Consider the following 14,608-nt stretch of genomic DNA (forward strand, 5'->3'; position numbering starts at 1 on the left):
AGAACTTTTCATGAAAAGGTCCCTTCGCTCTCTCTCTCTTTTATTTTCTTCTCTGGCTATCTCACTGTTAGGGTTGCTATCTCTCCTTAGCTACCTCAGATTGTCCTCAGGGAATTGCGGCCCCGTCCATACACTAAGCATGCAACCTGCACTTCCCTATTCAGCCCCTTGCCGGCTGGTGGCAGACGCAAACGTTGTGGTACTTCTCTGCTTGAAGTTGCAATTAGGCCTGTATTTTGTCAGTGTTTTTTGTTTGTTTGTCTGTTTGTTTGTTTCTTTGTTTGTTTCCTTCTGGTTTTGTTGCAGAATAGTGGGAAAGACCACTATTCCCCTGGACCCTTTTGGGTAAGGTTTGTAGTTTCAGGCCACAGACTCCAAGCCAGTTAGTTTAATTTAGAATATGCATTTATTGAATTATTTATTAAAAATGCATCATTATTGAAATATAAACCACAGTATTTGAAGCTACAGAAAGGAAAAATTGCAACAACGTTTTAGGGTCAAGAAGCTTCTTCATCACAAGCACTTCTCTCATTACTGATTCTGACAGCTGGATGCAAGATATTCTACCTTGGACATTCACAAAGAGCAGTGATGGTAGGGAGGGGGATGAAGCGGAGGATGTAGTGAGCATATGGGTTAAGACAAAAATCCTGTGTCAAACTTCAGGCTCTACAGTTACTCTGGTCATGATGAATGTGCTCCTACATTCCTTCCTTTCTCCCTCAAATAACTAGGAACTGTCTACTTGGTGCCAGGAACTGAGCTAAGTGCTAGGAATAAAGGGAAGACATTCTCATGGTGCTGAGAGCCAGCTGGATGAGACAGAATTAGACATGTTGACCAATAGAGGACAGGAAACAAATAGGTTGTGCTGTGGAGGGTAGGGGAGAGAAGGACTGCGAGAGACTGAACAGTTTCAGGAGCAGCCGTGGCCCAGCCCTGCAGGGGTCCTCCTCGGGTGTCACATTTTCTGGGAGCCACTCTTCACACATCCTCTGCAAAGAGAAAGGAACTTGTTGAGTGCTTTCATTGTATCCCCAACGAGGACACCCATCATCTTGACAGAGGCTAGATTGTACAAAAAGTATGAAACCATAGTCCTCATGACCCGAATGGCCAACAAGAAGGAAGTGAGATTTCCATGCCAAGGCGGGGTACTCAGGAGCACTGCAGACCTGCCCTGGAGGGTGGTTGACTCAGTATTCCTCTCTAAGATGGAAGAGCATGTGATTAGCTTAGATTGTCATAAAAGACATCTCGGTATGACCTTCTGCCAAGCTGACCCCTGGAGAACTTGCTCAGTGTGTGGTTTCACAGGACACTGCCGCCTCTTCTCCCGGGAAGCATTAAGGAGGAAGACACTGTGCAGGTGTGACTGGCGTGTGGTCCCCTGAGCTCCACTTCATTCCCCAGTCCTTCCCCTGCCCCTGTGTCTTGCCTCCTGTCTTACCACAGGGACACGGTCACTGGAGAGCAGGTCACTAAGCAGTCTGATAACGTCTGGAAGTTGTTCTTGTTCCCTTCGCAGCCGCCATATACAAATGGCTCGCAGTACCCGGCTGTGGCATTGTAGAAGTATCTGGTCATCTGGTCCTTGCAGGGACCCTTTAATTCAGGCTCCAGGCAGAATTCAGGCTTAGAAGCTGCTGGGAAAGGAGGGGCAATGGCTCAGTTATGAGGACGGTCATCACAGCTCATACAAGGACAACAGCTAGAACTGCCAGTTTCTTTGGGATAGAGAATGCTAGGCTTGAAGGAGGATGGTTCAATGGAAAAGACCATTTGAAAACTTTCCTGTGACATAATTAGGAATGTTGCTAAGGGTGAAATAATATATTAATCATGTAAACTTCTATATTTCAACAAGAAGTATTTTAACAAAAATTGATATAATGCCTTTATTTAGCCTCAAAAACTTCTAGAGGACTTCCCTGGTGGGTCACTGGTTAGGAATCTGCCTTCCAATGCAGGAGTCCTGGGTTCAATCCCTTTGTAAGAGAACTAAAGTCCCACATCCTGAGGGACATCTACGTCAGCAGGCCACAACTACTGAGGCTATGGCCTGCAACTAACAACAAAAGCACCAAATAAATGCTCAAAAAGAAGAAATACACAACTCTATCGAAATGAAATGAGGTCACAGGTGAAAATCATTCCCTATATGTCAATAATTACTGGGTCTGGGTACCTGGGTTTTATAATACTGTTGTCTGCATTTTGTATATAGTAAAAACGTTCCATTGTGAAAAAAAAAAATGTGAAGGAATCATGCTATAATGGGAAAGGGCATAAAGAAAACATACCAGTGTGTTTACTTCTGATCCCTCAGGAGGACTGAATAAAATGAATGTTGAACTATCAATATGTTGACATTGTGATTATAAGAAGAAATATAGGTGTAGTTGTTTTTCTTTGATCCTATTTCTGACACTGAGTTCCTAAACAGCTTGGTATTTCTAATGTGATGAGAACAGTGAAAGTGTCTTCTGGTATGTGAAGTCAGTGATTTTGGATAGACCCTTGTAAACCAGAGTGGGCTCCTATTGCACAGGAAAGGATTGTCTAAGGGAGGTGGGCACTTTCATTCACACCCTCCACTGCGGTCTTCTATCCACTATCCCTTTGCCTTCCCTCAGTCTCAGGGAAGATAATGGAGTTGTCTGTTGCACACTCTGCCATGGCTAAAGATTTAATGCATCATGACTAGGTAATTAAGCCTCCATAGAAACCTCAACAGAGCAAGACATTCATGTGATTAGAGAGACCTGGGATCCACCCAGGGAGCAACATATATCACACTGCCTGTGGACCACTGCAGTAGCCTGCTCACCGGCACTGGGCCTCTGTCTCTGCTCTTTCCCCCTAGAGGATACTCTGTGCACTGCAGCCTCAGACATTCTGATATTGAGCTCTATCCCATTGCTCCAAAGATCACCTCCTCAGTGACTCCCCTTTTCTCTGAGAATCAAACTCTGATTCTTATAAAGGCCCACAAGGCTCCTCACGACCTGCCCCCATGACATCTCTGCCTCATCCCGTTCACCTCCCCTTCCCCCAACCCACTCGGCTCCAGCCAGCCAGGTTCCAGCTGCTGCTCAAACAGACCAGACATGTTACTTCTGCAGACTCTACTCAATGCCTCCTTATCAAAGAAGGTTTCTTTGAAACTAAAGAAAAAGCACAGCATCCTTTCTATGCACCACTCTCTACTTTCTAAAAACTTATAACCTACCATAGGTTTTCTCCTCTTTGCTATTGTTTGTCTCCCTACTACAAGGCAAGCTAGATTGCCATATTTTTTCACAGCTTTTTCTCCACCTCAAGAACAATGCACTCTAGTGACATAATAACTCCCACTATCATTCTCTCCACAAGTGCACAGTCATCAAATAGAATGGATATAATTGATTTCCTTTTAATAAGAAATCACCTTGATGATGGGGCACATCAACATAATGGTCAATCTCCCTCTCACATCCAGTCTCCTTCCAGGAGAGTAAAATAGTCTGCATGGGTTATCATTAACCTCAAAACGTCTCTTAAATGAAATATTTATGGATTTGTGTGGAGGTTTTCAATAAATAGCCATATTGACTCAGTTAGTGGCCACTGCTGACTGGTCTCAATCTCACAGTCTTCCCTCCTCCCCAGAGGTGCTGGCAAGAAAGTGGTGAAATTTCCAACCTCTAAGTGGGTGTTTGAGTTTTTTGGAGGACCAGCCCAGACCTGAAGATTCCTAGGTTGCTTTCCCTGAGTGGTCTCGTGACTTAACAAAGAGAGGAAATTCTAAGAATTTCAGGAGGCCTGGGCAATGAAGCAAGACAAGGTTCAAATATGGATCAAATATATGAATAAGAAAATAAGATTCAAAAGAGGACAAGTGAAGAAGCTTGGAGACTTTCCTCGTATTGTCTTAACCTAGATCCCATGAGATAAAGACTGTGTTTCTCGTGTTCCTGCAGTTTCCTGGCTCAGTGATCCTATGTCTTGCTGCTTATTTTAATAATAGTGGAATCATCATTACTTGACATACTAATATTTTTTCTTGACCAAAAGAGGTCAAAGATGATGTTCTTCAGATTAACACACAGGTGAAAAATGGACAAAATTGGTCATGAAATATGAATAGATGATTGATATTTATGACTGATAATCTCTTAAAGAATTCTTGTGTATTTTTATGCTATTCATTTGAGGAAATTGCAGATGACTGGCCCCAGAGCACAGAGGATAGGGCTGATGGAGCCAGAACAAGATACTCTCACATCATAGCCCATCTGATACAATACCTGATTCTACCAGGAATTCTGAAAATACCATTTATTTGTAAGAGTTTATGGAGACAGTGTCCTACATTCATTACTTCCCTGTCCACAAACCTTACCTAAGTTCCCAAATCAGTGCAAAGAGTGAGTTTGGGTTTCCCTTGACACCAAATATGTGGTATCTAGACTAACATCAACCAAGTCCCCAAATGACTCCTGGGCATATGCCAGGCACTTAACATCTGATATGAAATCCACGCCGTTAGTACATTTACGGCCCATTGAGGGATCACAACTGTCCTCACTTTAATACCAACCATGTGTTCTAAGTCACTTATGCTTGTAACCAAATGGCTAAAATCTGGAGGTTCCATGACCACATCTCCATGTTCAATAACTGAATGGAACTGACGACCTGAATGAGGAAAACACTTACTGATTGTTGTTAGATTAATAGACATGAAAATTCACAAAGTGTGAAACAGAGGAGGTGTGTAGGACGAAGGGGACTGTGGGTTGGCAGAGCCTTCCTTCCCTAGTGAGCACAGCACTCTCGCATCATGTATTTGTATACACCACCCCAAAACTCTCTGAATCCCAATATTTATTCAGGTTTGAGGTTTCAAAGGAAAGAAGAACTAAAGAGCCTCTTGATGAAAGTGAAAGAGGAGAGTGAAAATGTAAGCTCCAATAGATGGTGACGGACAGGAAGGCCTGACGTGCTGCAGTCCATGGGGTCGCAAAGAGTCAGACAGGACTGAGCGACTGAACTGAACTGACTGAACTGAGGTTTCAAGAATTAGGCTTATTGATTAAATCATTGGCCATGGGTGATTGATCTCAATCTCAGTGACCTTCTCTCTCCCCAGAGGTGCAGAAAATACAAAACCTTTCTTACCATTTTTGAGTATTTGTGTTAGGAACTCCTCGACGGTATGGTTCTCGAGTTGCGTTCCGGAAATCATCACCTGACCTATGAAAGAGAGTAAATTGCAAGAGTTTCAGGAGGCCTGGCCCATGAAACAGGGAAAGGATCAAAAATGGACAAGAGAATGACAGTCAAAAATGACGAGGGAAGGAGCCTGGAGATTTTAGTAAAATTGTCTCAGGCTTGTTCCCACAATCTACTACACAAGGGCTGTGTTCCTTGCTTTCCCTGCAGTTCTCACCACAGTGTCTCCACATGTTTCAGTTAGGTTTCATAATAGAGAAATAATCATTATTTGATAAAGAAATAGATTTAATTGTCCAAAACAAGTAGGTAGAGAAAGTGTTTTCAGATTAACACATTGTGGTACAAAATGGACAAATCTGGTTATGAAGTGGGAAGAAATTGTTTATATTCATGACTCATCATCAGTTCAAAGACCTCATGTAAGAAACTTCCCCTATTCAGATGAGAAAACTACAGATAACTTGCTGTGTGACACAGGCGAGTGGGTGGTGGGATTAGGACAAGATACTACCATATCACAACCCACTGATACACTATAGATCTGCTTGGAGGTTGAAAATATACATAACTGGTAAGAGTTTCTAGATGCAGTATCCTACTCTCACTACCCACCTCCCCAAGCCTCCTGTGAGTCTCAAATCACAAGACAGGGTGAGTCTGGGGTTTTTCCTGACTGCAAAAATATGGTTTCTGCACCAAACCCATCCAATTCCGGATACCCAGTGGGTGCCCCACTGTCAATTGACTCTGATACCATATCTGTGGAGTTAGTGCCAATGCCACCGGTTGAGGTATCAAGACTCTCCTGACATCAGATGCCAGCCATGTGATTTGAGTCACTCATACTTCTGACTAAGTAACTAAAAGTGGGAGTTTCCATGACCCCACCTCCATGCTCAATATCTCAATCAATCCAGTGACTGAACTCAGGAAAACCTATACTTACTGTCCTCAGAATAATACACAGGAGAAAACTCAGAAACAATGCAATGCAAGAGACATGGAGGGCAAAGAAAGAGTGGAGATGTGAGGAGTGTTCATGCCCCAGAGCACAGCACCCTCACATCACCAGCATTGGTTCCCACCCATAAGCTCTCTGAATGCCAGAATTTATGGAGTTTCATTCTTTCACTTTATTGAGGTTTCCTTCAATAGGGATATTGATTGAATCTTTGGGCAGTGATGACTGATCTCAACCCCAGTGCCCTCCCTTCTCCCTACACATGAAGGAGTTTCAAACCTTGAATTCCATTACTGATTATGTCAGCCAATCCTTTTAGTCCATGAAATATCTTGGTACCTATGAAAGACAAAAATTCCAAAATTTTCAGGAGTCTTGGACCATGAACCAGGAAAAGGATCAAATATGCATAATAAAATGATAATCAAACATGGACAAGTGAAAGGGCCTGGATACTCTGATCATTTTTTCCCGATCGCTCTGACTAACTTTCATAACAGAGAAATAATCATAACTTGGCACATACTTATTCTTTCTGGCCCCAAGCAAGTAGGTAGTGAAATTATTTCAAATGAACATATTCACAGGAAAATCACCAAAATTGGCCATGAATGTGAATAAACTCTTTATATTTATGATCAGTAATATGTTCAAAGAATCCATGTAGCAGGTATCTGCTGTTCAGATGAGGAAGTTCTAGACAACATGCCCCAGTACACACAGCATGTTTGTAGCAGGTCAGGAAAAGATATGGTCATGTCACAACCCATTTGATATACTATCCTATTCTGCCAGGAACTCTGATAATACCAATAACTGCTGAGAGCTTCTGGACGCAGTGTCTCAGAAGTGCAGTGTCTTTTGCATTACTCCCCTGTCCCCAGGACTCAACTGAGTTCCCAAAGCACACAGAGTGTGAGTTTGGGTTTCCTTGACACCGAATACGTGGTGCCTCTAGAAACAATATCAAATTCCCCAAACACCCACTGGGTGTCTTCAAGTCAATTGTATTCCAATTCAAAGTCCGGGCAGTTAGTATAGATTCTGCACATTGAGGGCTCAAGACTGTCCTCGATTCAGATGACAGTGAAGTGGTTGTGATTTGACAAAGTAGCTAAAACTTGGAAGTAACATTACAGCACTCCATGTTCAATAACTCAATAAATCTGACGACCAAACTCAGGGAGACCACGCAAATACAGATCTCAGGTCATTATTAAGGATAAATCTAGGCACAGCAAAAATGAGTGAGACTTGCAGGGCAAAGTAGAAGTGGAGGTGTGAGGAGCCTTCATGTCCTAGAGAACACCAGACCCTCATATCACTGTCCTGTGATACCACCCCAAAAGCTCCCTGATTGGTCATATTTGTGGATTTTCATTGAAGTTTCACTAAACAGGCATATTGACTGAATTGTTGGCCAGTGAAGATTGTTCCCAATCCCAGTCCCTCCCCTGTCCCCAGAGGTGGAAAAAGTTCAAACCTTTAACCACACCATCGATGACATGGGAAATCACATCTATTATTGAACGCTTCTCAGGTCTCCTTCTAAGGCTCGTCTCCAGACCTATGAAAGACAGCAGATTCCAGGAGTTTCAGGAGCCTGAGGTCATGCACCAGGACAAGGATCAAATATGCATAATAAAGTAATAGTCAACACTGGCCAAGGAGGGGACAATACGGATAATAAAATAATAGTCAGAAGAGGACAAGGGAAAGGGCTTGGAGACTTCTCTAATATTGTATCAGCCTTGGTCCCAGGGGCAAACCCACACTGGGCTCTGTGTGTTTCTTGTTTTCTCTGCAGTGGATCTGCTCACTCATCCAGGTTTTTCTGGTTATATTCATAATACAGGAATAATTGCTCTTTGGCACATATACTTTCTCACCTAGAGCAAGTAGGTAGAGAAATCGTTTTCACATGAACACATCTTGGTGAAAAATGCACAAAATTCACCATGAAATGTGATTCAACTATTAATATTCATGACTGGTTTCTCCAAAAACCCATGTAGCATGTATCCCCTGTTCCAATGAGAAAATAGCTGGTGACTTGCCCTAGGACATGACATGTAGCTGAGTCAGGACAAGACACTGTCACATTATCACCCATTTGATACAGTACCTGATTCTGCCAGGAACTCTGAAAATACAGATAACTGAGAACAGTTCTGGGTCCTTTTGGAGCATCACCTGAGCTCCCAAATCACAGGGGAGAGTGAGTCTGGGTTTTGCTCTGACAACTAATATGTGGTCTTTTAAGAGCATTGAGTCCCCAAACACCCATTGAGTGTCAGGCAAGTCAGTTTACTTCTGATTTGAAATCTGTGGAGTTAGTGAAGACTCTGCAGGTTGAGCGCTCGAGACTGTCCTCAACTCAGCTGCCAGCCCTGAGGTCCCGAGTCGCTCATGCTTGTGACCAAATGGCAAAAATTGGGATGTCCATGACCCCACCTTCAAAGTCAACAGTTCAATAGAATCAGTGGCTGAACTTAGGAAAAACACTTGCTTACACTTCCCAGATAACTGTACAAAATGTAACTCAAGGCAGTAAAATGGAAGAGATGTGTGTGCAAAGGGGGAGGGTGGTGTGCCCAGCCTCTGTGCCCTAGTGAGGACAGCACCCTCACATCAGCTTCCTGTATTCAAAAACATACAAGCTCTCTGAGCCCAGTTTTTATGTATTTCTTCCTAAGCCAGTGAATTCGCTCAGCCGTGTCCGACTCTGCGACCTGTTGACTATAGCCCACCAAGCTTCTCCATCCATGAGATTCTCCAGGTAAGAATACTGAAGTGGGTTGCCATTTCCTTCTCCTAGGGTTCACTAAACAAGCATGTTGGTTGGACCATCAGCCACTGGTGACTGACCTCATTCTCACGTCCCTCCCCTCTCCACAGAGAGGAATGAGACATGGTGAAAACTGAAACTATGAAATGGATGTTTGAAGTTTCTTGGAGATCAGCCCCATCCTGAAGTTACCTTGAGTCTCCTCTTGTGACTCATCTTATAAGCTATAAAGTAGTAAATTCTAAGTTTTAGGAGGCCTGGGCTATTAACCAAAACAAGAATCAAATATGCAGCTTTTGTTACTACACTATAGCAAGGATCACGGACAAGGCAGGGACCAGGAATAGAGTCTCAGAAATGGGCCCTGATCTGGTAGAGTTAGGTGGGATAGATATATATTTAATATAAAGTAATTAACCTCCAATTAAAATAAATAAATTTATATTAAAAAAAATAAAACCAGGCAGAAGATAAAAAAATAAATAGAGATATACTCATGAGTGTCATGATGTCAGCTGAGTTAAAATTTTCCAACATACAATATTGTAAAGTAATTAGCCTCCAATTAAAATAAATAAATTTAAATTAAAAAAAAATGTTTCCAACACAAGACTTCCATGGTGGTCCAGTAGATAAGAATCCACATTCTAATGTGGGGGACATAGGCTCTGTCCCTGGTTGGGAGGATCCACATGCCTTGGGGTAACTAAGCAGGTGATCTGTAACTACTGAAACCAGATGCCTAGAGTCCCTGCTCTGCAACAAGAGAAGCCACCCCAATGTGAAGCCCACACACAACAACCAGAGAGCAGCCCTGGTAACTAGGGAATATCCTGGCATATCAGGAAGACCAATGCTGCCAAAACCAAACAAACAAACACCTTGCCCAACCTGACAGGAGAAATTCAGAGAAGACTGGTACCAGTGTGGTCACAGCTGGCCCCCAGCCCTTCCATGGACTTCGATCATTTCCCTCCAGTCTGTACAGGAGAGGTGAGCATGGACCTACCTTGGTCCTGGGTATGGTGTTCATACACTGGCGTGCTGTCCACCAGGATAACCAGGAGAAAGAGAAGGACTGTGGAGAGGCAGAGTCGGTTCATCTTGGTGGTGGCCTTGCAGGAGGGCTCCTGAGGATGCTGGGGATGGACTGACTGAGCCTTTAATATCCTGGCTGAGGGGTGGGATCAGAGGATGAGGAAGGGAGTGAGGCAGGGGAGGAGCTGGTTCAGTCCTCTTTATTGGGAAATCTCCCTCCTAACCATGCCTTCTGTCTGCAGGGGCCAAGTCTGAGAATGAGTCAGAAAACCATAGTTATCAGGCTTGATTATGCCTGTGGGTCTAATGTAAGCACAGATTGTGATCAGACAGATGGAGTTTGTCCAATATAGACATTCAGAGACATCTCAGAACCTTGAGAAATGCGTGGCACATGATGGACAGTCAGTTAGGGGATGAGAGTGGATCAAAGGACATATCGGTGAATAGCGGTGTGTTAGCCCAGGTCCTCCTTTTCAGCCTTGTGCTACTTTCATCACATCTGGGCCTCAATGCCCTGACCCCCCTCACCTACCTCAGATGACAGGGGTGACACAGGACAGCTTCCTGCAACCATTGCCACAGCTTCTCCACTGGATGGATGCTTGCTCTTTTTCAGGTATTAGTCCAGGCAGGAACTGAGCTGGAGAGGGTTAGGCCTCCTGGAGTGTAACGCTCTTTATGCATTGAAAAACGAGTAAGGGGAGGGGGCCAAAGGGAAGCAGGGAACTGAATACATCTCCACCACATGACCAGTTGCTGTCCCTCTCCTGGCGTTGCAAGCAGAAGTGCTGCCTGCATGAGTGGACTTCAGGGGACCTTGGAAGACTGCCTATAGCCACCTTCATCCTCCTGCTCTCCCTCATTGTTGATAGAGCCACAGGACCTCTGTTAGGATACCAGCTCTGTGTATTCCTAACTTTCTGTCTGATGATTTAAATCTCCCAGACCCTCATGTGTCCAGGTTTCATATGAGATCTGTGTTTTCCACATCATGCAGCTACCATGGTAGCAGTGGAGGCAACAGGTATGTATTCCTTCTCTGGAGAAGTCAAAGTCCTTTGTGGTAGTAATAATAGCAATAATGAGTAATCACATTAGGTAAAACTTAAATTCCTCATTTTGGCAGGCATTATCCTAAGCACCTAACACATAAAACTCATCAAATCTTCATTAGTCTTTAAAGAAAGGAGAGAAACTGTTGATATTTCCTCATGTGACTGAGGAGTTACCCGAAATAACAAGAAATAAAGTAATTTGCCTAGGTCATAGCTTCTAAGAGGGGATTAGGACCCAGGGATCTGACTTCAGAGTTTATGCATATACACTCTGCTGCATTGCAAGCTGTAAAGTCAAGTGCACACGTCAGAGGTGACACATCCACAGTCCTTTCACTCATCCTTATGTGTTTCCTACTGCTACTGCCAAGTCACTTCAGTCGTGTCCGACTCTGCAACCGCATAGATAGCAGCCCACCAGGCTCCCTCGTCCCTGGGATTCTCCAGGCAAGAACAGTGGAGTGGGTTGCCATTTCCTTCTCCAATGCATGAAAGTGAAAAGTGAAAGTGAAGTCGCTCAGTTGTTTCTGTCTCTTCAAGACCCCATGGACTGCAGCCTACCAGGTTCCTCCGTCCATGGGATTTGCCAGGCAAGCGTACTGGAGTGGGGTGCCATTGCCTTCTCCACCTTGTGTGTTTACTTGCAGTTAAAACCATGTAGCCCCCTTGAGAAGGGCAGGGGCTCTTAATACCAAGTTATCCCAGGACAGAGGGACATGAGGGAAAGTTATCCACAAAATAACCATTGTAAGGGGAGGGTCTGCTCTCTCCTGAGATATTTCACAAGAATGATTTCATTTAGCCTCAGATGAATGCACCAACATCCGGATCTTTATCCCATTGTGTCAAGGAGAAAGCCAAGGCTCAGAGAGGTAAAGCCACTTGCTCAGGACACACAACCTGCAGATGGTACAAGTCAATAATAGACTTGAGTTCAAGAGGTCCCCTGGCCCTTCGCCTCTTCCTGCTCAATCTGTCCACCTGAGACCAGGGAGCAGCAGAGACTCCTGCTAAGAGCACAAACTCCTCTTACCTGCCCCCTCCTCTCTCATCTGTCTGTGTTTCTCAACCAGTGTCTTCCTGTCCTGTCCTCACTTTTGCCCACTTACAGCAACTCCCCACCCGGGTCCCCAGAAACAGATGCTTCCTTATGGTCCGATCCTCTCTCCACATCTCCCCTCCTTGTGTCGTGTATAACTGAGATCTTTGATTAGGAAGCTTTGTCATTCCTGGGGGCATCTTCAGTGAAATCACAAGATAGGAAAATAACTGGGTTTATATCTGGATAAACCAGACAACACAAAACTCTGAAATCACATCATATCTCTTCTTCTCATGCTCAGTATCTCCCTCTAAAAAATGAGAAATTTGAATTACATACTATCTAATGCTACATCCTGAAAGGATGGAATGTATCTGGGGTATGTAGAAGATGTTTAGAATTTTATGAGGCTTTGTCCAGTGAGCATCATTCATATTCAAAGCATGAGGGGTCAATTTCAGTCTAATTGATAAAACAGCACCTGGCTTTTTCAAAATAAGTAGTTTACTTTCTTAAAATGGTGTTGTAAATACTATTTTTATTAGAATTATTTTCAGGCTTAAAAAGGAAAAAACACAAACCAGAGATTGCAAATTTTGCTAGCATCCAAGTATTATTAACCCACACAATTACAATTACCATTTACAATTTCAAATCATTTCCGGAATTCAGCAGTGGGAGACTTTATAGAAAATGAACAGCTCACATTGTTGGAAAAACTAAACCATCTGACAACAGTCTGACCATTTAACAAGAACCCTCTTCTGTCCATGGATTTCTCCAGGCAAGAATACTGGAGTGGACACACATTCCCTTCTCCAGGTGATCTTCCCAATGCTGGGATCAAACTCAGGTTGTCTGCACTGCAAGCAGATTCTCTGCTATCTGAGCCACCAGGGAGCAGTGGGTCTCAACTCTAAGCGAGCTTCAGAATCCATGAGACATTTGTTTAAACACAGATCTGAGACCTCTAATTTCTGAGGCTTGATTTGGTAAGACATGTTTGGGACCTGAGTCTGCATCTGCCAGGTTTACAAGACTGAGGGTGCTGCTCAAGAGATCACATTCTGAAAGCCGTGAACTAAGCTAAGGAAAGCTGATCTCTTCTCAAGAGGGGAGTGTTCTCTCCAGTTTCCATAATCCCTGTCATTTCTTGTTGCCCATCCTGCCTCCACTCCCACTCCAAATATCTCCAGCCATATTACTCACTTGCTCCAGGGGCATTAACATTGCAACCTATGAGATGGGCTCGCAGTAAGTGTTCAGGAAAAGGTGTTAGTTTATTTCTAGCCACTAAGTCATGTCCGGGATCACCGTAGGTTTGGAACAGTCCTCCCTGATCTTTACATTGTTATTCTTTGCTTTGCAGTTGCCAAATACAAACGTCTTCAAGAACCCAGACCTGACCTTGTAGAAGTATCTGATTATTTTGCCCTTGCAGGGACTCGTGTATGGAGATAGCAGACAGAAGTCAGGTCACAGGGTTGCAGAGATGGGAGGATCTTGGTCAAAAAGGAAGATGATCCTCACTGTTTGGTCTACCAGGTGAACAACTGAAACCACCAATTTGTTTGCAATAGAGATGGTAGGGGTGCAGGGGGTGAATGTGAAAAGGGCCTTTGATATCCTGCTGTCCAGGGCATTATTACCAATGTCATTAGGTGTCACAGTGATAAGATAATACTGGAAATAATTACATGTTGTTACTGAATATCTATAGATCCATTGACATTACACCACTGATTAACTCCAAAAGAACAAAAAGGGAGGATATTTATTATGAATATTCTCCATATGTTGAGAATGATCAGAGCTGGAAAATGGCCTGGATATATGTGTGGTAGAAACATTTCACCATTGGAAAAGAAAGTGTGACATTGGATAACCAACAGTAGAGCACATGGAACGCTGCTCAGTGCTATGTGGCAGCCTGGATGGAAGGAGAGTTCGGGGGAGAATGAATACATTTATATATGTGGCTGAGTTGCTTTGCTGACCACTCAAAGCTATCACAATATTGTTAATCAACTATGTTGTTAGTCACTCAGTCGGTTCCGACTCCTTGCGACCCAATGGACTGCAGCCTACTAGGCTCCTCTGTTCATGGAGTTCTCCCAGCAAGAATATTGGAATGGGTTGCCATTTCCTTCTCTAGTCATGACTGCTAATCCTTTCAAAAAACTCATGTAAGCTGGCCAATTGTTCACGTGAGGACACTGCAAATGACTTGCCCCAGGACACAAAATGTTTGAGTGTTAGAATCAGGACAAGTTACAACCCATTTAATCAAGTAACCTCTTCTCCAGGAATTCTGCAACTGCAGAGAACTGGGAAGTGGTTCTGAGTTCTTTGTTCAACATAATACCTACCCCTGTCCCTGAGCCTCACCTCAGATACAAATGGTAGAAAAAAGTGAGTCTGAGTTTTGTCCCTGACACCAAACATGTGGACCTCTGCCAATAGCAACCAGTTCCCCACACTCACTAGGTATCCAAGAG

General features: G+C 43.6%; 1 protein-coding gene across 1 annotated transcript; it reads right to left on the reverse strand.

Annotated features, from left to right (window-relative positions):
- On the reverse strand, positions 407-10,088 carry LOC102188237 (trophoblast Kunitz domain protein 1-like). Its single transcript, XM_013968828.2, has 6 exons — positions 9,982-10,088; positions 7,668-7,751; positions 6,464-6,523; positions 5,167-5,241; positions 1,454-1,649; positions 407-998 (listed from the first exon to the last, which is right to left on the reverse strand). Coding segments are annotated over exons 1-6 (510 nt in total). The 5' UTR covers positions 10,076-10,088; the 3' UTR covers positions 407-997.

This window comes from Capra hircus, chromosome 13, assembly GCF_001704415.2.
Source record: "Capra hircus breed San Clemente chromosome 13, ASM170441v1, whole genome shotgun sequence".
In the NCBI taxonomy this organism is placed as follows: domain Eukaryota; kingdom Metazoa; phylum Chordata; class Mammalia; order Artiodactyla; family Bovidae; genus Capra; species Capra hircus.